Below are 24,061 nucleotides of genomic sequence, written 5' to 3'. Positions count from 1 at the left end.
ATCCACTGGAGCTCCCAGGCCAGATGATCCCGTAGCCACAGTGGCCGCCTCAACCACTGCAATTACCCTCGACACCACCAGGGTCAAACATGGGTCAAACATATTGGAAAATATGAATTACAGTAGAATATTCAGTACAGTAGTCTGAACCTGGACTAAAGAGACCAGATGTCGACACTACTTAACTCATTTGATGTTGATGATACCACATTAACATTGTGCAATATACTGTACTGTATTTTCAGTATAGAATCTCTTTCTAGAGCACTCAAAGCGTTATCGTGAGAAAATATCTTATAGAGATCCAGGCAGGTCTAAATGCATTTTACATTTCATGTACCATGAAAATGCGATGTTAGTTATTTTGGGATATAGGTAATAAATCCTCTGCGTTTGTGTGTCCTAGGGAGCAAAAGCCTGTTTTCTGCGTGACATCCCATTCTCTGCCATCTACTTCCCGGTGTACGCCCACACCAAGGCTGAGTTTGCAGACGAACAGGGCAGAATTGGGCCTTTGCAGCTGCTCACTGCTGGTGCCATAGCAGGTAGCTAGCGCTAACAACCACAGCTACAAACCTCACCATCTCAACCTATAGACATAGCATCGACACTAGCCCCGAAGAAATGCTTCAAATCAATTAAGAATTTGTAATCGTATACCGTATATTCAATGATTGTAATCTACTTTCTAGAACAGTAAATGACTGGATATTCTGTTCCTTTTCTATTTTAAACCTGCCAATGTACTGCACTGCTTGCCGTCAGTGGTGATACTATTCCTGCATAGTGAGAGTGCCTCATTATGTGGGTTGTGCAACACCTCCTAAGGTATACCTGCTGCCTCCCTGGTGACCCCTGCCGATGTCGTCAAGACCAGGCTTCAGGTGGCGGCCCGCGCAGGCCAGACCACATACAACGGAGTCATAGACTGCTTTGGGAAGATCATTGCTGAGGAGGGCTTCAGGGCCCTGTGGAAGGGAGCAGGAGGTAGGGACAGACTCCTCAAATGAGCGGTTTTATGACTGGGAAATTAGGCACTCTGTGGCTCCCATAATTGCTCTCTTGAAGACACCAGAGAAAATGGGAAATCCCACATTGTAATTTGAACCTCTCTCCCACCAGCCCGTGTCTGCAGGTCCTCGCCACAGTTTGGTGTAACCTTGGTGACTTATGAACTCTTGCAGAGATGGTTCTACATTGACTTCGGAGGACAGTGAGTATTTCTGCTTGGTTCACCTTTAGTGAACTGAAGTACACTTACAAGGATGTCTGGCATTGTATGTGAATTATCCTTCCCAAATCTTCTCCCCCCCAGTCGCCCCACCGGCTCTGAGCCAACTCCTAAGTCGAGGATCTCCGACCTTCCCCCTGTAAGTGCCGACCACGTAGGAGGCTACCGTCTGGCTGCTGCCACGTTCGCTGGCGTGGAGAATAAGTTTGGTCTACACCTGCCCAAGTTCAAGTCTTCTGGTGCGTTGTCTGTTAGCCAAGCCCCAGCAGTGCCCAAAAAGGAGCCTACAGCTTCGTAGGCTGTCTTTCCCTCTCAACACTTTACTGCTAAATGGCTGCAACTCTGAGTAGGGCGTCTTACATTTCTTTGTCCCATCATCCCTTCCGAAATGGTATGGTTAAAAAAAAAATGTGGCACCTCTTCTTCATTCATGGGCATCTGAAACGCTCTCTTTGAATGCTGCATGAACAGTGCTTCCTTGGTTTGTCTTTGAATAGCTGTTCCTGTACATATTGTACATCTCAGCGGAGAGACATTATAGCATTGAAAAGGAGTGATGTTACCATGTTTCTTGAAGCGAGGCTTTGGTGAGGATGTCTCTGAAATGTGATTGACGAGACTTGAAAGGACATAGAAGTTTTTTTCTCAAAAGTATTTATTTTAAAATCATGACCAGGGTCTTGGGAAATAATTGTAATGTATTTATTTTATTTTGTTGAAATAAATCATCAACGGATTCATTTTAATTGTGTGAAAAGTACATTCTGAGATTCATGACACGATATGTGGAAGATGCTCTCTGGGTCACACAAAGGGAAGACTTTCTTAGACACTACATACAGGCCGTATGGATACTGAATCCATACTGCAGATATCAAGCAAATTTCCAATACAGCATTATATCCTGAGGTATTCTACAGATTCTGGTTCTGATATCTTAAGTGTCACATTTTGTTGAAGAGCAATAGTCATGTACAAAGACATTCAGAAGAAAGGTGGTAACATTTTGGGATATATTACAAAACAAGTGGACATTTGGTGCATCTAGGTTAAAGGAACATAGAAAAACACTGGCTAACAGTATCATGAAACCACTACATTCCTGTGAGCAGTAATGATGTGATAGATCTAGTCTACTACAGTTGAAGTGGACATGGGCATTGAAGCACAGAGTGAACAACAAATATCAGTCATGATGACAGCAAACATGCTCAGGGTTGTGTAACCACAAACAACTAGAGTGGGCCAGTGAAACTGAACCTGCAGCTAAAACCCACAACACCACCATATGGAGTTGACACGGTGCCTTTAAGGCATGATGGATCTAGAGTTCAACTGATTTGTATTGCAGAGTAAGACGATGGCTTGGTTTCTTGTCGTGTCTGAGGTTGATAGATAGCCCTGTTAGTTATCCCATCAGACTGGTGTGCTTAACCAGCCAAAGGAGAAGTTAAGTATGTGTATTAAATCGGAGTACATTTCCAAAGAAAGGATGTCCACATGCCTAAACACTGTTGATATTTGCGCCTTTTCCTCCAATCAGCACGAGGCTGACATTATGAAGCCTGCCGCTGGTCCCTAGACTGGCGTTTTCATGGTCGATCAAGCAGAGAGGCGCTGAGCGGCAAGCTCCTCGGCGTCATCCCGGTTCTCGTTGATCTCCGCCAGGGTTCGGACAAAACGGGTCCACTCGTCGTTGCGTGGAACAGCGATTTGCTGGGGGGGATAAAAAATATTGATATGGGTGAAAATACGACACTCAGGGGAAGGGGATCACTGGCAATCTTCCAACTGTCACAGAGACTTGACCCGTCAGTGGCAGAAATCAGGAGGGGGGGGGGGGGGGCTGCTCTCTATCTGCAGCTCACCACTCACTGACCTGACTGACACAGAAACTCAGACCCTCAGGAGACGTCTCCGTTCAGATAGCTAGCCTCTGACAAGACAATGGCTTAATTGTTGTCCGAAGAAATGGAGCATAAAGTATTACCAGAACCCCTTCACCTCCACTAGAGAAAACACAGGAATAACCCTGTTGAACCTCTCAAAGAAGTGCCTTTCTTTTTTCAATACTTTATTAATATTAAGTACTTATTTGTATTATTCTGCCTGAAATGGAGTACCTTTATAAACCTTTTTAGATTTAGCCTATAGCTCAATTCTGGCTAAAATGTCTGAATGCAACACACCTAGAGCTCACCCTTACCAAAACATATGAAGAATGCCATGTGTTTTAAATGGCACAGTAAAGGCTTTTAACCCACTCACCTCTCCAACATCATAGACCAGGATCTGTCCATCAGAGTCTCCCACGGCTATCTCTTTGCCAGAGTGGGCCCAGCGCACGCGGTTCAGGGCTGGGTTCCCCTCCACTGTGGTACTGGCTGTAGGAACCTGCAAAAAGAAAAAAAACAAGAAAAAAAAACTTATTCGTCCACACCAATACTGATTCACTGACATCTGTGACACTATGGGCCGGTTTCCCAGACACAGATCAAGCCTAGTCCTAGACTAAAAAACATTCTTAATGAAGAATCTGTGTCCGGGAACCCCCCCCCCTATAGATGCTGCTACACTTGTAAAAAAAAAAAGGGGGGGGGGGGGGGGGGACATGTGAAAGAGTGCCAGGTAACGTTACCTCAGTGTCGTTGTTGAGGTTCCACAGATCAAGATGGCCCACTCCATCCACACACGCAAACAGAGCCGGGTGAGTGGGGGACCACATGACATCATAGACGTAATCCGAGTTGTCCTCGAACGAGTACAGTGGCTTGTTGTTCTGGAAGAGAGAAAACGGAGGCGGCGCGTGAAAACACATCCACTCTGACCTGACCGGGCGCAATACAAATATCTGGATTAAAGCTAAAACAGAGAAGCACACGGATCTTTGTGGGGCTAATGGAGTCCGAATTCAACCACATATGCACTGAGTGTACAAACAAAAATTAAAAACACCTTCCTAATATTGAGTTGCACCCCCCCCTTTTGCCTTCAGAACAGCCTCAATTCGTCTGGGCATGGACTCTACAAGGTGTCGAAAGCGTTCCACAGGGATGCTGGCCCATGTTGACTCCAATGCTTCCCACGGTTGTGTCAAGTTGGCTGGATGTCCTTTGGGTGGTGGACAAGGCATAAAATGAACACCCACCACCTGCCAAATGCGGGTGGATTTTAGCATTGGTGAATGTCTAACTCACCAGTCATGTTGGCTATAGTCAAATGAATGCTGCAGTAGCTGTTTCCAACGTATTTCTGCAGTTTAGTTTCATAGCTGGTAAATGAATCGCACAAAGTCAAAGAACTACAAATCATATATTGCCTATCACACCTCACCCTGCAACACTGCCTAGCTGGGGGGGGGGGGGGGGGGGGCTGGGCTCACGTGAAAGATTCATTTCTCGAAGGGTCGTGCACAGGCATAAAAGTTGGCCTAATTTAGTTGAAATGAAAGTCTACTGAAGTGAGACTGTCCTTGTGTTTATTGGCTATTTACATTGTTTTGTTCACAAGCTGGGTTGTTTTTCTATGTTTGAGTTTCAACTGCTAGGGAAGAGAACACAACGTTGCTACTAAGTCAGACTCAATCTTACAGGCACAAACATGACTAGAGTCGCATTACCACGTAACCTCCCGCCCTTAAAGGGGCAGGTTTTTTGTCTCATCTTTGATATTTTGGTTAACTCAGGTCACAAAAAATGAAATGAAACAATATACCAGAGTTGTAGACTCGAGTCTGACTCAAGTAAAAAATGTGATGACTTGAAACTCGACTTGATTGAAAAGCAAATAACTTGACACTTGACTTGGACCCTCAAGACTTGGGCCTAGACTTTGACTTGAGACTGATGTCTGGCCAGGTTCGGTAATGTTTTGTCACTCATTTTGTGGAACAAAATCTACGTGGATTACTCTACACGCAGCCAGAGACAGTATAACCGCAGCTTTGACCGTGCAAAAAAAGAAAAAGCTGTAACAGATTGGCTAGTGAAAAGCACACGAGACACTCCGATTGGACCAGCAAACTGTCAATCAACACAGGTCGGGGAGCTAGCGAACAGATTGCTGATTTTCTGTACAGCTATAAGATCGGGTGCAGTGCAAACATCAAATTTTAGGGAGAGAATTGCCAAATTAAATAAATGTGGAGCTCCAAAAATATTAACTGTTTACTTTGCAAGCTCACCAGCAATAGGGCAACAATTACTAGCATCGGCCTACTGTTTTTTTGGTATGTAACAACTGCTTGAAATGTATCATTTAATTATAAAGCTTGCATTTTGGAATGTTGTTGTTAAAATTAAGTATTACTGTGGCGAAGACACACCATACGAGTGGAGAGTGCTTTTTTCTCTCCACTTGTTGAAATGTTTGCTGTTGCTTTCACACGTTTAAATGCAGGCCCTATGTGGTAAATCTATTCCATCTAATACAATAATTACTAGCGTTTCATCATTCCATCCCCATACCATTTATTGCAACATGTAGACATTTCTGTTTCATGTTTGATAGGCCATCGATACATTTTCATTTTATAGCCAACCATTTCTTACCTTGCTCTGAGTGGGCGCAAAGTTTATAGTGCACATGAACGTTCGCAAGTCTCGTGAGGTAGAAGTTCTGTTTATTTAATTCAATGTATGGTTTCCTTTGTTCATATTTGCCTTTCCTGAGTTCCGTGCGTCTGTTGCCGCATTCAAAACAACTGGGAACTTGGGGGGAAAAAACAAAACCGATTTGAACGGTCATCCAACTTGGAATTCCAAATCTGGAACTCGGGCCTTTCCAGAGCTCAGACTTTCCAACCTGAAGATCACTGACGTGATGATTTGACCTCTTATATTTTCCTGAGTTCACAGGTTTTTTTTTATTTTTTATGTGGCATAAGTCCTACGTCTATGTCATTTTTGTTGTGCTCACCTCAGTGAGCATTGAAATAGGCTACGTGGCCTGCGCTCCACGCTTCTGAAGCAGAACGTTGAATAAGAGAAAACGATTGTTCCAAGTTAAACACAGTGTTGAAATATAATTAATAAATCATTAAGACGAATGTCCCAATGTAACAATAGATGTGGAAATTGCCTTTTACATTGTAGAACCAGTTTTATTGGTTGTAATTGCCAAAATTGGGTAATTGTATGGTCCTGGGGGCCCAGTGCTCATTTAATCTAGGCCTACCTGTTGAAGCTCCTGTTAGACAGAGTCCTTTTGGTTTCTCAGGGGGAGGCTGTACAGTCTTGCCCTTTTCCTGTGTCCGTTCAGATAGGACAGGTTAAGCCTGATACAGAGGCTATTTCTTTTGGGCTAGTGTCGTGTATATTTGGTCAATCTATGACGTATATTTTGTATGATATGGGGCTTTCACCATTGGATCACCAAAACCTGTAAATATACTCTCTGTACACTCTGATCAAGTCAACCTGCCTTGCCTTCTGCTGATTTCATGCCCTTATTTATGACTGCTACATGTCCCTATTTTACAATTGCATAGGCTACTAAAGATATGTTGTAGACAAAATAATGAAAAGGGCTGTCTGGTCGCGTCAATAAATAGACAGAAAGATTTGTCATCGAACAAGTAGTTGCATATATAGATTTTGTTTTTACTTGACTTGCTCTTAGAATGTATGACTTGGACTGGACTCAAGTCTTCTCCCGTTCTACTTGGGACTCCACTTGACCTCGCACCCTGTGACTCAACTAATAGTTACTTGATCCCACCTTTGCAGGGGAAAAATATTTTGGCATGTAAAAAAAAATCTGAGTGGCTGGTAGATTTTTTTTAATTTACTTGCCATAGTCGCTGATAGACCAAAAAGTACATTTTAGAACCTGGTGGTGGACAATTCTTGATACACACGGGAAACTGTTGAGTGTGAAACACCCAGCGGCGTTGCAGTTGTTGACACACTCAAACCGGAGGCGCCTGGCACCTACTACCATACCCCGTTCAAAGGCACTTAACCCTTTTGTCTTGCTCATTCAGAGGGTGAATGGGCAAGACAAAAGATTTCAGGGCCTTTGAATCAATGTCTCACGGCTTAAAAATCCTTCTTTAACCTGTCTCCTCCCCTTCATCGACACTGATTGAAGTGGATTTAACAGGTGGCATCAATAAGGGATCATCACTCTCCCCTGGATTCACCTGGCCAGTCTGTCATGGAAAGAGCAAGGTGTTCTTAATGTTTTGTACACTCACCGTACATGTTCCTTCCTAAAAGGCACCCATAGGGCGCTGGTCAAAAGTAGTGCACTACATAGGGAATAGGGTGCCATGTGGGAGGCACAACAGTAACCGCAGGTTTTCTAGTGGCGAGACGGTACAGTACCTTGGTGCTCCACAGCTTGACGGTCCAGTCAAAGGAGGAGGTGACAAACAGGTGGGAGAAGTCGACAGGCCCGGTCGCTGTGTGACAGTCTATCCCTGTGATAGGCCCGTGGTGGCCCTCAAACATCTCACTGATCCCTGCTTTACTGTGGACCAAACATACAGCACACAGGGGATAAGAAAACGACACAGAGCCGACACCAACACTGAGCCGACACCAACACTGAGCCGACACCATGTTGCATTAATTTCCCCCTGATGAAACATTAGCATATATAATGTGATATCATTACCAAAATAATACACATGAAATAGTCGAGCATATATTTCTGACTTTCATAGCAACACAAGGTTTGGTCAAGACCCCCCTTTTTGCCTCAATTTACGTCGGGAAAAACATTTAAGTTGAAAGGACTCCCCTTTTAAATGTGCCACGGATGTAGATTCCCAGCTCAGTGGTGAGAGAGGGGCAGTCTTCATCTTAAGAGCCACATGTTGCAGAGCTGTTACTAGGCTGTGGCTCTGATAATTACCTCGAGAGATAAATACCCAGCATGAGAGATGCTTATGCGTTATTAACTGGGATGAGAGTATCATACCATTAGAGAATTAGGTGGAAAATTAGTCCCTCAATTACAGAGGTGATCGTGCAACGCAGAACCTAGCAACGGTCCCCCTCTCTGCGATCTCCGGGCATAACGCGGGACATAAGCGATAGCACCGTAGCGCAGAGATTTGCCTCTCCATCGCAGGCAGGAAGCACTCGAGTCAAGCCATGCTGCTCTGTCGCCTCACAAGTGGACTGTTTGCTTGGGCCACCCTCTGTCTTCCTCGCTCTCAAACGAGAGCGTTGTGTAACGATCCTCAGATTTGAGTCTCTTTGGGACATCCGGCTTTAAACAAACTCCCTCACTCCGAAGGAGGACTCCTCCAGAATAAATGATATCTTCCCTCTCTTTACAAACATTACTGACAGAAGCTAAGCAACACAGGATGACTGGGGTAGGAGTGAAAACCTCAAAACAGCAGGAGATCAAGTGTTGGATTCATATTGCTTGGGGAAGTGAGGGGGGGGGTGTATTTATTTGACATATCAAATCAAAAGTATTTATAAAGCCCTTTATGCCTCAGAAGATGTCACAAAGTGCTTATACAGAAACCCAGCCTGAAACCCCAGAGAGCAAGCAATGTAGAAGCACGGTGGCTATGAAAAACTCCCTAGAAAGGCAGGAACCTATGACGAAATACTGTTTCAAACCGGGGACTAACAAGCCTCCTCACTTTCCTGGAGGTGTCTGCCTAGCCGGAGGCAATGGGGACGCAGGGGGCTGGGTGGGTGGGGTTCTGGTTAATATCGTTGTACCTTCCGTGGCGACACGCCATGTAGACGGACCCGTCCTCGCTCCCCACCGCAAAGTTGTTGACATCTCCGAGGGGGAAAGACATGGAGGTGACAGCGACGGCCTTTGACTGCTTGAACACCAGCTCCAGGCTGTCCTGTAGAGTAGGGGGGGGGGGACAGAGTATAATAACATTCCCAACCAGCTCGCTCTATGCTCCGGCCTGCATGTTAACACACACTGCATAATCGAAATTCATCTGCATAATTGAAATTCATCTAGCAATTTAAATAAATGATTAACATTTGACGTGTGGGTTCGGCAGCGCTGTTGGATTGACAGCTAGCAGAGTTCATTTCCTTGATTTAAAAAGAAGAACAAAATTGAGCGCAAAAATAAGTTTAGAGAGTGCTGCCCCCCCCCCAAAAAAGTAGCGGCTGAAACAAAAGGGTTTAGTGAGGTCCCGGTGTTATAAAAATGGGCCTGACGTGGCGTGTGTGGAGAATAGGCGGAGCGTGATGGGCGGTACCTACCTGCGGTTGAGACAGCATGTCCAGGCTCCAGGAACACATCTTGCCATCGGTAGAGATGCTAATGAGGTTGTGGGCATTCTGGGTGCCCACCACGTTCACACAGTACACTGGGTGCTGCACAGAGGGGGAGACAGGGGAATCAGTCTGTTTACAACACACCGGCATCACCATTGTTTCTGCACGTCTGCCCGTCTGACCGTGTGTTCAATGTAACTGTTGAGATAAAATAATTTTGGTGATGGTTGATTGGCAGATGAGTGTGTCGTGTTATACCGTGTGAGCTGCTGCTGACAGAGGGGTCCTCTGCACGGGGGTCCTCTTGTTGCTCCTGTTGTCCCACAGAACGATCTGCCCCGAGTAGGTGCCCCCCACCACCAGGTTAGGGTGGAACCTGGCAAAGGCGGCCGACATCACTGCAGACTGGCGCGCGCACATAGAGAGAGAGAGAGAGTGTGCGTAAGAGACAGGGCCATGTCAGCGTCTGCTGAGACCAACGAGCGCACGGTGAAACGGCGACAGCTCTCTGGTGATGTGCGTCTATGTCACCTCCAATCAACCCCCCCTATTTCAGACCCGCTCAAAATAATATACAGACCTGGGCCATTCAGGGTAGCGCAGCAGGATGCCAGTGTGCTGCTCATTTTCATTTACACTTCAACTATCCTGTGTTTTCCATGACTCCCACTTCACCCCTCATGGCAGAGCCTCCTGCTGGAGGCTGCTCACGACAGGATATATCATGCATGTCTACATTATTCATGCTAGTTTATTATGTGTGGTCTCTCTACTTGGTCTCTGGCTGCCTGGTCTGAGCCCTACCTTCCCCGTAGCCTGAAACACATCCCCCGTAAACCCAACACATCTAGCCATATGTAATCATTCATTCATTCATCCAAGTAGATTTTTTGTTTTCCAAAAAGGTGAGAGAAAAAAAATTATATATTTCAAAAACACACTTGGAGGCATAGAGAAAAATGAGTTCACACTTCTGCTCAGTTTTATTTCGTCGAAGCAATGTGCCTGGGACGACATCCGCTCTGGCGGCAGCAACATGTGGTTCTACTCAACCCGTCTTGGTCTGGGAACCTCAGGGCACGCAGGATAATAAGGAGTGGAGGAGCTGCTCTCTCTGTCTGCTGAACACAGGGCCCTTGTTTAGGTACACATGATAACCACTCCAGCCCTGCGCAGCACAGCACACACAACTGCTGCAGCCCCTTACACCCTGGCCAGCTATTGCACCACTGCTCTTCTCCGGCGCCTCACTAACATGTGAAGGAGGTCAACGCCAGCCCAGTGAAATCACAATGTGGATGAGAGAGTGTGTGTGTGTGTGTGTGTGTGTGAGTGAGTGAGTGAGTGAGTGAGTGAGTGAGTGAGTGAGTGAGTGAGTGAGTGAGTGAGAGAGAGAGAGAGGCCCTGGGTGGCTTTAGTACCTGGCAGTGGAAGACGTATTCCGGCGTGTTCTTCTTGTACTTCATGTTCCAGACCAGGGCCACCCCGTCCGGCTCGTGGGGGGCTTCCTCGTTGTTGTTGTATGAGGCAACCAGCAGCTCAGGATACTGGTGACAGACAAATCAGCCCAAATGAATGTCAAGAGGAAGTAGACATGGCCTCCAGGCTTGGCTCCATGTGAACAAGCCTCCCCTGCCCTCAGCAGTGCCGGTGAATGCCGAGCAGAATGCGTAACCACCCCCTTCTCCAACAAGATTTATGGCCCGGGAAACATTTCCCCCCCCAACAGCGCAGTCTGGTAAATAACGTTTGGATGCTACGGCTTGGCATAATGTGAAAGGACTAGGGGACTAGACTTCTGAGAGAGATGAGTGAACCACGGCTGTAAAGTTGGCCACTGCAAGTCGTTGGAGACCTTTGAAACACAAACCCCAGCGCACACAAAAAAAAAAAAAACGCAGGGAGAAACGGCCGAGGAAAGAAAGGCTCGAAAGACCTGCCCTCAAACACTTACCAGATGTAAACAAACCATTTAACCTCTGCTGCTTCTCATATTGGAACAACTGAAGTTTACAGTCGGCGAATACACAATTTAGCACAAGGGAATGGATATCCCTCTGAGCAAGCAACGCGGTGGCGAACAATGAGTTGGTGTTCAATCACTGTCAGAAGACATTGTAGAACTAGGATCAAATGAAGAGAGACATAAGGGGAAACAATTGATTACAGGCTCATACTAAGTGACAATTTGTGAACGACACGCTCCCGGGGGAACGTGGCTAAATGTCTAATATGAAAAACGAGTGCTGTGTTTATGGTACCGATTTAGGGCAGTGGTGAGGTAGCTAAAGACTGTCAACAATGTGTTAACGTACTTCATTCTTACAGCAAACAACTTGTGGTTGAATTCTGACACGCAACGACGCAGTGTGACATGATTCACAAAGACACAGGGGCCAGTGAAACCATGAACAACTACTGCTGGCGTCTTGACTCGGTGACTAAGTCAGTGAAAAGGTGGCGTCATGACGATGAGCCAATGGTGACTGATGGTGTTGTGTTTTACTGGTGTAGGGTGAAGTTCCACCCTAGATGCTGATCTTGGGTTAGTTTAGCATTTTCCCCATCAATGGTTAAGGTTAGGATTGGGTCAGGGGAAGCTGATCCTAGATCTGCACCACGGACAAACTTCACCCGGGAGCGTGTTTTACCTGAGGGGACCAGTCCAGACAGGTGACCACGCGATGCTTAGACCAGCGCTCGTCCACAAACTGTCTGTTCAGAAACAGCTTGGCCCCAGCTTGGATCTCACTAGGGAACAGCATAGTCACAGTCATAATCATAACACCGCACTCCTTCCTATGACTAAAACAGCGACTGTATTCTGCCTTTACTATTCAAGTGATGCCAAAGGGAGAGAGAGAAAAAAAAAAGGTCTTCTTTCTCTACCCTTCCTTCTCCTCCATCTCCCGGCCACTGTAGTCGAAGAAGACATCCACGTGTTGGGACAGGGCCCTCTCCACGATGCGGGTGCTGTGGTCAAAGAAGGTCATGAACTCTGAGGAGTGGAGGATCTGCAGCTTCTCCTCCTCAGTCAGCTCTTGTGGAGGTGCTAGACAGGGACAGTAAAAGTTATGGACAAACAGATTGGGGTTGTCTTATTCAAATTATATTTGAGAGAGAAAAAAAAAGGGCCATCATGCAACACTTGGAAGTCAAAATCCCGACAAAATGGTTGGTAGGACTCTTCAATAAAGATGACATCAAAGAAGTTCAATCGTTACTCGTTTCGCACCACAACTCCTACCTTCCTCCTCCTCTTTCTGGTCTGGTTTCTCCATTTGGATCTCAAGCACTGGTTGTGGTGGAGCGATCTCCTCCTCCTCCTCCTCGTCTTCCTCTGTTGGGTAAAAAGGTGGATGATTTCAATTCAACACTACATAAGAAAAAAACGAGAAAAAAAAATGAGCAACGCTTTACATTTCATGGTTTATACAAGATGCCAAATGCAACAGTGGCTAATGAGAAACGTTAGAAACCGCGGACGATTTCAATGACAATGGTTTTAAAGTGACAATTGATACTGCAATTCCGCGTCAATGTTTGGTTCATTCCTAATGTCTACAACTAGTCTCCATCTGCAACATAGTTTCTCTTCAACAAGCACACTGAATGGTAAGCAGGCTAGCATGGGTATGGGAATGGAATCATTATGTGCCTCTGCCTCTCATTTGTTTGGTTTGCCAACTCAAATGTCACCTCTCTGAAAGGACCTGTGCCTCTAAAGCACTGGAGGTTGTCATTTGTGTGAAGGGGGGGCCCTAGGACCAGACCCCCGCTGTGTCGCCCCCCCCCCCCCTCGCTGATAATGAGACCCAGCTATTCAACAAGGGTTCTTTTTTGCACTTCTCAGTGTAGCTATCTCCTCCATGTCCCAGTAACAAGTTGCCCCCTTCCATCCAGGCCAGGGTCCGGGGTCAGCGGGACAGAGGACGAGGAGCAGCTGCCCAGGCCCACTCCCATTGGTCCGACCAGCTGACAGGACGGGTGCTAGCCAGATGGCGCTGCTTTGATTGTCTTGTTGGCCTCAGAAAGGTGGCATGAGGATGGCACAGAGGTTTTCCGCCTGGCCGCCCCTAGACAAGTCTCTCTGAACGGCAAGCCCGTGCAATTACCGCCCCACCAGGGGGTCCACAGGCGTCTATTCAACCTCGGAGAACGTACGACAAAAATACAGCTCGTAGGCCGGACCAGCTGGCAAAGCACACACTGGCTCAGACTTTCACACGCTAACTCTCCGATCTCAAACAAGCACCTCGCCGTCTCCTCTCCATACACGCCCATTCAACGCAGGAATAGATTGTTTTAAACAAACACATTCATGTGGATGAGAAAATGTACAGTCGTCTACCTTTTAGAGCTCTAGGTACAGTTAATCTATGACGGCAGCAGTGTTGCACACAACTGTTCCATTTCCACTGAGATCATCTAAAATCAGGGGTGCCAAACACATTTTGCCCCGGGAGCCGCAGTCGGCCTTCAACAAGGTCTCAAGGGCCCCATTGAAAACTGGTTATATTTCCTCACCGTCAAATTTAGCTAAAAAAATAAATAATAAAATGTCCTAAATCCATAATTTGGGGAATGTTCTATGCTCCCTGGCTGTCAATAGCTTTGATTTGGGTGATAATTAGTGAGCTGGGCACAGTCAAGAAACGGTATGAATTGTCCATTATAATTTATACACAGTTTTGATTTGGTAAAATACAATTTAAAAAACTGTTGTTTTTTTCAAACCACCCACAGGCTGGATGTTTGACACCTAACGACATCTGCCTATATAAAGTTATTCTCTTTCCCGTCTCCCATGGAGGTTGGGAGGGGGGGGGGGGGGGCATTGGGTGTTCTGATGAGTTTACAGAACTGGGTTGATGACAAGCCATTTCAATGGACGGCCATACCCTGGAACCCAAAGGAGAAGGTTAAAATCCTTCCTTTCAAGGGCCTCAATCAGGCTTAAAGGAAAACAGTAATCACTGTCTTTCAGCTGGGCCCGGCCGCGCTCGTCAGCGCTTTCCCCCGGCGAGGCAGGCAGAGCAATCAACCTGCCAGGCATTAGGAGCGGAAGGACAATCTGAAAATAAAGGGTATAATGCACCTGCCAGCCAAAACGGCCATTTGGAGAAAATCTAGTGATCCTGGGTGACCCCGCTGGAGGGAGTGGGGTGGGGGGGCAGAACCAGGGGGAGGGGGCATTTAACAGAATTCACCCGGATCAACCATGTACTGCACACCGACACCTCCCCTCAAAGCAGGCTCAATTATGGCTTTTGTACCACTTAAAAAAAAGAAATGCTTTTTGGGGGGGGGGGGGGTGTAATCACAGGTCTTTGTCAAGACACTATATTAATACAAAAGCAAAGTGGGCCCAGTGTGTTGTTCAAGTACAAAACTAATGACCTTCACTCCCCACTGCAGGTGTGTTCGTCTCATCCACCGAACGGACAACACAAATCGGACTTCCACATGCCGGTTTACTAAAGGCTGTTGCACCAAAACCAGCGTCCACTGTTGGTCTTTTCTAGCTACAGTAGAGGAGTGTGGAGAGTAGACCGCACACGGTCTGCCAGTACAGAGAGACCCTACTTAGTGTTAAACACAGAGGACAACATGGCTTCATTCGATTCACGGTTCGTTTTCAATCCGTAAATGAAAATGTACTTCCCTTCGAGTCTAAAGTAAACAGCATTACTCATAACTGCTCACAAATCGCATACGAGAACATTCCCTTTAATCATTTATTATTTCATGCATTTGCCAGCTAAAAAGAAAATATCACAAAAAAAAAAGAAAAAGCTAAAATAATAATACTCACAATGCTGCAAATGTACACGTATTTTGCAAGTACCATCAGAGTATCTTTACGTGCATAGCACAGGCCTACGTCACATTTCTACTAGTGTCAGACAGGGATTTACTGAAGGGACAATGACCCGTTGGCATAAAGGCCATGGTATGTTTTCTTTCTGTGTGAGGTAGCAGATGAAAATACATCAAGCCACCGCGACCCAACACAACCCGGGAGATTTCAGCAGTCGCCCCACACAGCCGTTCTGACGAGCAGGTTAATCAGGGTTCAGTCAGCTGTGAAATGGGAGGCTTTTGTTGAGTTTACACACTTGGAGCACTGGTTACCGCTCTCGCTCTCTCTGTGTATCTACCCCTCTCTCTCAACAGACAGAGAATTGAGACAAAAGGGGGAAAAAATACCTCTCTGTGAAGATGTGATAGGGATTCAGCAAATGTTTTTACCCTATAAAATCTCTGGTTATTTTCTCACATTCGCATCTCTGAATAAACTCTACTTTAATTGATAAGAGCATGCTGAAACTGTGGTTAAAATGGTAGCCTAGGCCTACATTTAATTCAACAAATACAGTCAGTTAAGGGGGACTAATCGACAAGTGCCAAGAGTACGAAAGGTGACAATGTTCAAAAAGAGTGCCACTTCAAACAAGAGGCTGTTGAGTTGAGTTCCTTTAGTGATTAAAAGTTATGACCTTCCCCCGAATCCAAGTGATTCAAACAAATCACATTTAATTACATTTCAAATTTACTCAAACGCTCTACTCTCTCTTGTATTGCCTGAAGCCTTTTTAAAAACAGAGCTTCAGGCAGACCACTCGATGAATTCCCCCATATATTTTTTTCCATAATTACATCTAGCTAAGCAGCACTTACTGACGTCTCATGAAGTCCACTGCTGTAGCGTGAACACAGTGTTCTATATATAGGCTACCGCTAGATTTGATTTCTACACACTATCCTGATTCACTGCCTTTCCTTGCACGACCTGGAGTGGGAATTACAACCATCCAAGCAAAACAGCGAGTATTGCTTTTATAAATATTGGTGGAACTTACGATTTATGGGGAAACGTCTGTAACTAATAGATTCTTTCCCACCAGGTCACAAAATGTGCGTCTACACTGGACTCCTAGTAACCTAGTACAGGGTTTCTCAAACTCGGTCCTAGGGCCCTGGGTGCACATTTTGGTTTTTGCCCTAGCACTACACAGCTGATTCAAATAACCAACTAAACATCAAGCTTTGATTATTTGAATTGGCTGTGTAGTGCTGGGGATAAAACCACACCGACCCTGTTCTCCAAGACCAGGGTTGAAGAGCCCTGTTCTCCAGGACGGTAGTTCTCCAGGACCAGGGTTGGAAAACCCTGTTCTACAGGACGGTAGTTCTCCAGGACCAGGGTTGGAAAACCCTGTTCTACAGGACGGTAGTTCTCCAGGACCAGGGTTGGAGAGCCCTGTTCGAGAGGACGGTAGCTCTCCAGGACCAGGGTTGGAGAGCCCTGTTCTCCAGGACCAGGGTTGGAGAGCCCTGTTCTCCAGGACCAGGGTTGGAGAGCCCTGTTCTCCAGGACCAGGGTTGGAGAGCCCTGTTCTCCAGGACCAGGGTTGGAGAGCCCTGTTCTCCAGGACGGTAGCTCTCCAGGACCAGGGTTGGAGAGCCCTGTTCTCCAGGACCAGGGTTGGAGAGCCCTGTTCGCCAAGACGGTAGCTGGAAGGACCAGGGTTGGAGAGCCCTGTTCTCCAGGACCAGGGTTGGAGAGCTCTGTTCTCCAGGACCAGGGTTGGAGAGCCCTGTTCTCCAGGACGGTAGCTGGAAGGACCAGGGTTGGAGAGCCCTGTTCTAGAGGATGGGAACTGGAAGGACCAGTCCCCCCCCTACCCAAAATAAAATAACACTAATCAGCTTGTTGTGCTTTTTTTTGGAGATGGTGGGTCATCTCTCTTCTTCGCTCTCTGTCAAGCTTGGCACGGCAGCACCTTCCTCCAATGCCACCGCCCGTTGACCTTGAGTTTACAGTGCCGTCGCCTCCTCTTGACAACATGATGAATCGCTCAATCAGTGCACGCGAGCAACGCCACACCGAACATCAAATATGCGCAGAAGGGTGTGAGCAGGCGAGGGGACGCCGCCTCACCAAGTGCCAGGAGTGATGACGCGAAAGCGCACAATGTCACTGAGTGTGTTTTGTTATGTGCCTATTGGGTGAAGGGAGAAGACAGGAAAGCGAGAGAGTTGATGAAATGATTACAGAGTGGCAGAGAGAGCGGAGGGTGGGGTGGGGGGGGTCTAGTGTTGAACAGCCAACAGAAACCATCCTTGTTTAACACAGTGTTACAATGCCCTAAAGACAGAGTCTCTATGTCTCCCTCCACAGAACAGAACAAGCTTTGCTATTTATCCTTTACTCATTGGGTATTGGTATCCCAATTTGTTCACAGCCAGACCGCTTGCATTTCACATTCCTCAATGACAAATCACCAAGTCCTCTGGCTAGTTTCCACTGGAGATTGATCTGACCGGGATCTAACTGGGTTCTATGCCGTCTGAAGTGTGAAGGGGGAACTTAGAAGAGACAAGTAACCCGTGCAGGGTATCAATCTTTGTTCATCACCCCAAACCTCCGAACACAAACCATCAAGCATAAATAATAAATCTCTTTAAACTCCCACACAGTGTAAATAACAAAACGACTAGACTACATAGCACTCTATAGCAGTCGCTGATATGTTTTGCTGATAAAGCAGTGTAAACAACAGATTTCAGCCTATGAGACACTCTGAAATACATCTTAGAAGTAGGGAAAAAAACTAGGGGTGTAATCACAATATTGCATATTGTGGCACATGTGCTCAACATGTGGACGTTATGGGTAAACATGCTTTTTTTTTAAGGTACGCATAGACGACCACATGAAAGCTGCTGTGCAGCAATTACATCCATATTGACATGGTTCAGATGCATTAGCCGGGCATGAACGAGGCGCTTCATATTCAGCCCCAATCTACTGCCTTTCTTCCCAATTCACCCTGGCCCTCTCATCCTGCACATTCATTGTAGCAGGGCCCTACTGGTTTGAGGATGGGGGGTTTTGAGAGGAGTGAGTCTACGTGTGCGAATTTAATCTTTCCTTTGGCTTCTTATGTTTCCCGGGCCCCTGCAATTTCCCCCGGCTTTCATCTCAGTGCTCCGTAAGGTCAGATCATTTCCACTTTGTGTTCACTTCCTGCTCCCACTCGTATGATCAGACAACCCAGCCAGCCGGCCGGACACACATTAAAAAAATTTTTTTTTAAAAGAGTAGCCTTCGGAAACCTTGATAGATCGACTGCACTGTTCTCTGACCTTGCAGTCAACGAGCCAGGCAGCTTTAGTTGTGCCGAAAATACAGAATCCTAAAAGTAACTATGTACTCGGGTCAGAGTTCTCACCTTCTTTCTGCTGGGTCATCACAGGCGTCTGGGTCTCCTTGGTGTACGACACCGTCTCTTTTGGAGGGAAGTCAACATGGGTGATCTTGGCCATGCCCAGCTTCAGAGGTCCACGCCTAAAAGCAGAGCACACCTTCAGACTCACGGCAGGGCCACGGAGAGCTGAAACAATAACAAGAACCCGGGCGACCCAGGCACAACACGCAACAGTACTACTATCACATTCCAGCCTTTTCATTGGCCCCTCAAAAGCCGAAGACGCCTTTAAGGCTGATGTGCGACTTTGTCTTCTGATAATCACTTATTTATGGAGAAGGAAAGGAAGGATAACAACGCGTCTTTAGGTCAAAGAAAGACGCCACCAAGAGACACATGGCCGGCATGACTTTTTTCCCTCCCCTGATCTAAAACCATGGCTTTCGAGAGGGTCAAGAGGAGCAACGAGGCTAGAGGTTGAGGGAGGGATGAAGTGAAAGGAAGAAGGTAGAGTTCCAGTACCCCAGCTCGGAGTCAGAGTGAAGCTGAAGAGTAGACGGGTCAGAGTCCCAGTGTAGAGTCCTGGTTAGTTGTCACAGCAACAAGGCAGCATTAGTGCAACAAAGCAGAGGCATAAACCAAGAGGGGAAACCAGTTAGAACCTAGAACATGCCCATACTGACAAATGCAGGTGACAAAACAAACTTGTATTCAATTCAGGACATTTCAGAAACACAGACGTTTTCTTCGCAGAGGGTGGTAAAAACACAGTTACCACGAGAACCCTCTATTAGGCACTTGCATATAGAATCTAAAAATATATACTTTTTTTAAAACAAGGACAGTATCTGTTTAAAAATGCTTGGACACAGGTCCTGAGAGTGCGAAGACACTGGGTCTAATGAGGCAGCCTGAGGGGCTGGTCAGGCCTGAACTGTGTCACGCCAACGGCTCGGAATCCCATGTGAGGGAGCGCCCTGCGGGGGGGAAACATGACCTCCCATGTGTGGAGGAAATGGCCACGCTGCGGTAGGAAACGAGGCAACACGTAGAGCCTTGGGGGTGGAGGAAGAGCTCCCTGGCACTGATGGGACACTGGGGGAGCTAGAGTTTCAGCAGGGGGACCGGGGCTCTAATTAGGGGTCCCCCAGGCATCTCCACAGCCCTCTTGTTTTATAGCTCATTTAGGACCATCCTAATGCAACAGCACACAAACAAAATAAGCATGCACACCCCCGGCATAAGCCAGTCATCGTGATCTTCAAATGGTATTGTTGGTGGGCATTTGTGTGTTATTTGGAGAAGAACACTGGTACTGTGTTCTCAAAACTGGACATGTTTATAGGCATAGTTTATAAGGCAAATGGTTGCATAAGCACCTGTGTGCGTCTAGTAAAATGCATGCAAAGGTAGTTTAAATTTCATTGTAAGAACACTGGCAATATCTTATTAAAAACCTAGATATGCGATTGACTGTTCCAGCTGTGACATGGATTTATAGAGAAGAAACCTGTTCAAACCTGTGAAACACAAATCCTTTAAAATGACACAGACATTAGGAGAGACAGTTCCCCATTCATTCCTGCAATAAAAGCCCCGGCATGCATCGCAACCTAAATTACAGCGACGCTGCACTGTGCTTAGAGGATGAAGGCTTTTTGCAGAGAGATATTAGCGCATTTTGACATTAAAACGTTAGATTGGGGGGTGTTTGTACCTGGATCCCACGGCGCCGTCGCCCGAGTCTTGGCTCCCTGCCTCGCTTGGTGTGCCCACAGATTTGGAGGTCGGCGACATGGGAGGTGGGACTAGATAGTGAAACAGATAGTCTAGTGGTTAGAGCATTGGACTAGTAACCGAAAGGTTGCGAGATCAAATCCACGAGCTGACAAGGTAAAAATTTGTCGTTCGGCCCCTGAGTAAGGCAGTTAACCCACAGTTCCTAGGCCGTCATTGAAAATAAGAATTTGTTCTTAACTGACTTGCCTATTTAAATAAAGGTAAAAAAAAAAAAAAGGCAGGTATCCCCTGTTACTATGCGAAGAGGCTGGCATGTTCACAATAGTGCAAAGGTAGGTCAGTTTTGGGGTGCCAGAAGTGGTATAAAAAAATACAAATGCGGCATGCCAAAAATTTCTAAAATGGAGTGGATATGAACAGCAAAAAGGAGAAAAGACAAAGAAAAATATTTTATATTTCACCCCATATACGATGAAAACACAAGTGAAAATTCAACAGTAAGACAAATACCAATAGTATTAGAAATAGCTAGTCACACATCAACATACCAAAAGTAAGTGGATGAGAGAGACGTGGTGTGTCGTCAAATTCAAAAATACAAACAAGTAAATAATCATGTCAATGTCATTTAAACTATTTAAATTTAAGTCTAAGGAACAATGGCAAACCATAGAAAATAATATGACCTTTTCTGATTCATAACATCAGTTCCCTACTTTTCTTTATCACACTGACAGACCAAGCCAGCCATAAGGCAATATAAATGAATCTACTATGGACCACTTCTGCCCCCTTCTGTTAGCTTGGTGACAATATCCTCACATAAATCTTGGTTTAGAAAAATGTACAGTCAATAGTAAGATGGCCTACACTACACTAGAGAGACTCAATACTTGTAAAAAAGCTAATGTACAGAGATTTGTTAAAACATCTAATACTGCTGGTAGATGGTTCCTTACCAACAGGGGCATCAGCTGATGTGATGCCCATGCTCTGCAGAAGGGCATCTGTCTCACGTCTCTTTTTCTCCAAATCCGAGTCATCCAGTGGGGCGGCATCTTTCTTCAGGTCAGCCTGGAAGAGAACCAGAGCCGGTACACTGGTTAGTATCCTGGCTGTAAGCATGATGAATAGAGGGTTTGATGGATAGTTGTCTATATTTGGTTAGTTTATAGTGCTGGGCGATTAACTGAAATGTTGGTTATTTTTGTTTTTTAAACAACTAATTGACCGACGTCGGTTCAATTACTTTAATTTAATTTTGTTTTTTTCCTTCTTCTTCTTCTTCTTCTGTGAGCTCAATGCACAGTAAATCAGATCAAGTCCGAATTAAGTAATCAAATAAAAAAATATACACAAGAACTGAAATATTTTATTAAAGTAAAGTAATCTGAATAAATAAAGGTTAATAAGAGATAAGCAGTAATGGGCAGTCACTACCATCACTACCAACTTGTGTTAATTGTTTATTCTGTGGTGCTACAGCATTCAACCCACATAATGCATAACATTTTTTGTAATTATTTGTTAATACTCAAACCAAAACCTCCTCAAAAAGCAATAGTCGCTCAGCACTTTTTTTTGTTTAATAAAACAATTAACCTAGCCTTAGAATCTGTGCATTTTCCCTGCAAATCGAAGCTACTGCTTCCTCTTTCCACTGATATGAAATAGGCCTACTCAGATACTTTGAGCAGAATGCACACTGCCATTTTGGTCAGTCTAGTTCTGGCAGTATTTCAAGTCCCTATAAGCATGTACTTACCTCTTTCTTTTTGCGCTCATCTTCCTTCCTTTTTTTCTCCTCCCTGATCTGAGCCAGGCGTTGCTTCTTCCGTTCAAGCTCCGCTTTCAGCTCGCTTTTGTCTGACATGATGCCAACACTGTAGGACACAAACACATTTCAGAACAAGATATGTGACCTACAGCATTTTACAGCAGTCGGCAAATCTGAAAACTCCATCATTTGTACAGGTGTTATTTTTGACTCAGAAAATAGCCCCAAGTTAGGCTAAACATTGGAATATAGACTTGGGTATGGTCAGAAGCAATTTCGCCGACTGCATTTCATGAGCTGCTCTGAAAGTGTAATAAGATCACTCCTTTTTAACCTTTCAGATCAACGAGAATAGCACCTGCTCCTTTGCTCTGATCTGCCAGGTCAAACCATTTAACTAGCAGGCCCACTGCTAGTTTTTGATCATGAATGTTCAGCAGGGCACAGATAAGGCTCAAGAGCACACTCTACTGTCCAGACAGAGAAAGGTTGGATGCTCTGCCATTAACAGGGTCCTGACCACCTGGCCTGTAAAATCATTTTCTGGTCCAAAGCCCCATTCAATGCGCTTTTGTCTACTCAACTCTAACCAACTTCAGAGTGCGCTCTTAGAGAGATTAGGTTGATCATTTCAAGAGAGGCTTTACCATTCTGTATACAGCATTGATCAGCCCTCATATGATTCACAGCACCTGACCCTTTCAACACCCAACGCGGGGACCACTTTAAGACATTTGACTTAATTGCACAACTTAAGACAATGAATGGAGGTCTCTGAGCTTTATAATGAATTAGGTTTCTAAGCCTTCCTTTTCAGATGGCCTAAAGCACATTACATTAAGTACATTAAATTTGATCAACCACCTTGAGATAACAATGGTTGATGCAACTTTTTTAAACTCATACATTGTCATTTTCACACAAAAACACCCAATAAATGAAGCTTGTCAAGTAGTGCTCATGTAAATGCAGACTTCTGCAACAGGAAATGTAAGCTAACACAAGGACTGTAGCTAGCTAACTCAAACATACAAAAATGTATTTTATTGGTAAAATATAAAATAAGAAAATAACGATTTTAAAAACAGAAGTAAAGAGGACATCATTGAGCTCCAACATAAGTGATGCTGGCAAGAATCAAGCCGCGAAGTACAGTAACTAGTCTACTGTGCTGTGGTCAAGCCATGAATGATAGCATTGAGCAGCATCATCAGCATCTTCTTGCCTCGCTTGAACTTGAACCAGTGCGCTAGATAAATTACATAGCTAGTACGGTTTGTAGAGAGCCGGTAGAGAATGTTATCTTAACATTCAACACATCCGAAAAACACCATTGTTTTATTTACTAACGTTAGAAGACTGTCAGGTCTGTCGTTTATCAAACATAACTTTAGCAAGTTAGCTGCTGCCCCACCCAGCAACTGTGGGACTGACTAACCAAAATTGCTAGCCAGCGAACGTTGGCTAGAAGAATTGACTTTGTCTTGGCATCCGGACTGACCTCTTCAAGTTGAAAACATTGATTCGCTACCTGACTCTTACAACAACAACAAAATCGAACTACCAATCTTTAAACTATGTTACATTCAAGCCTAGTTGCAAAATTTAGATTAGCTAGCTATCACAATTGGCCTGCAACAGGCTAACGTTAGCTGTTACTTAGTTAGCTAGCCAACCATCTCGGAAAAAACGGGTGGCTGGCTGACGACTAAATCTCAACACACGTTTTCATTTACACGCTACCTCCACGTTTCACTTGTAGTTTGGTAACAAACCGTATTTCTCCTTGGCTTTCTAATCGCTTGAATCCAGGATCCTTTCCTGAAGCAACAACACAACGGTCATCACCAGTTACCACAGCCACGAAGTGAGAAGACCCGCCTAC

General features: G+C 45.4%; 2 protein-coding genes across 4 annotated transcripts in view; one reads left to right on the top strand and one right to left on the bottom strand.

Annotated features, from left to right (window-relative positions):
- LOC139380440 (electrogenic aspartate/glutamate antiporter SLC25A12, mitochondrial-like) overlaps positions 1–1,968 on the top strand; it is a 20,463-nt gene extending 18,495 nt beyond the window's left edge. For both annotated transcript variants that reach the window (XM_071123112.1, XM_071123113.1), the window contains exons 15-18: positions 407–545; positions 829–987; positions 1,123–1,213; positions 1,316–1,968. In XM_071123112.1, the coding sequence (XP_070979213.1) occupies positions 407–545; positions 829–987; positions 1,123–1,213; positions 1,316–1,529 (603 nt within the window). In that variant the 3' untranslated portion in view covers positions 1,530–1,968. The remainder of the gene's footprint in view (positions 1–406; positions 546–828; positions 988–1,122; positions 1,214–1,315) is intronic.
- Positions 1,920–24,061, bottom strand: LOC139380441 (dynein, cytoplasmic 1, intermediate chain 2a). Of its 2 annotated transcripts, XM_071123114.1 has the most exons (17): positions 23,952–24,057; positions 22,165–22,282; positions 21,359–21,473; positions 20,377–20,467; positions 19,182–19,241; positions 18,684–18,799; positions 12,692–12,784; positions 12,334–12,496; positions 12,096–12,195; positions 10,866–10,991; positions 9,703–9,849; positions 9,430–9,543; positions 8,920–9,053; positions 7,558–7,702; positions 3,870–4,010; positions 3,500–3,625; positions 1,920–2,947 (listed from the first exon to the last, which is right to left on the bottom strand). In XM_071123114.1, exons 2-17 carry the CDS (start codon positions 22,270–22,272, stop codon positions 2,834–2,836), a joined length of 1,893 nt encoding a protein of 630 aa, XP_070979215.1. In that variant the 5' UTR covers positions 22,273–22,282; positions 23,952–24,057; the 3' UTR covers positions 1,920–2,833. The 2 variants fall into 2 exon arrangements, with proteins under 2 accessions (XP_070979215.1, XP_070979216.1); XM_071123115.1 differs by lacking the exon at positions 19,182–19,241 and having other exon boundaries at positions 23,952–24,061.

The sequence above is a fragment of the Oncorhynchus clarkii genome, chromosome 22 (genome assembly GCF_045791955.1).
Source record: "Oncorhynchus clarkii lewisi isolate Uvic-CL-2024 chromosome 22, UVic_Ocla_1.0, whole genome shotgun sequence".
NCBI classification, from domain to species: domain Eukaryota; kingdom Metazoa; phylum Chordata; class Actinopteri; order Salmoniformes; family Salmonidae; genus Oncorhynchus; species Oncorhynchus clarkii.
Note: the sequence above shows the minus strand (reverse complement) of the source record. Positions and strands in the feature narration are given on the sequence as shown.

Excerpts from the sequence above, each read along its gene's own strand:
- LOC139380441 (XM_071123114.1), bottom strand. The coding sequence starts at position 22,272 with ATGTCAGACAAAAGCGAGCTGAAAGCGGAGCTTGAACGGAAGAAGCAA. Across the intron at positions 20,468-21,358 it reads ATCAGCTGATGCCCCTGTTG|TCCCACCTCCCATGTCGCCG; the intron begins GTAAGGAACCAT and ends TTCACTATCTAG. Across the intron at positions 4,011-7,557 it reads TCAAGCTGTGGAGCACCAAG|AACAACAAGCCACTGTACTC; the intron begins GTACTGTACCGT and ends TCTCTCTTCCAG.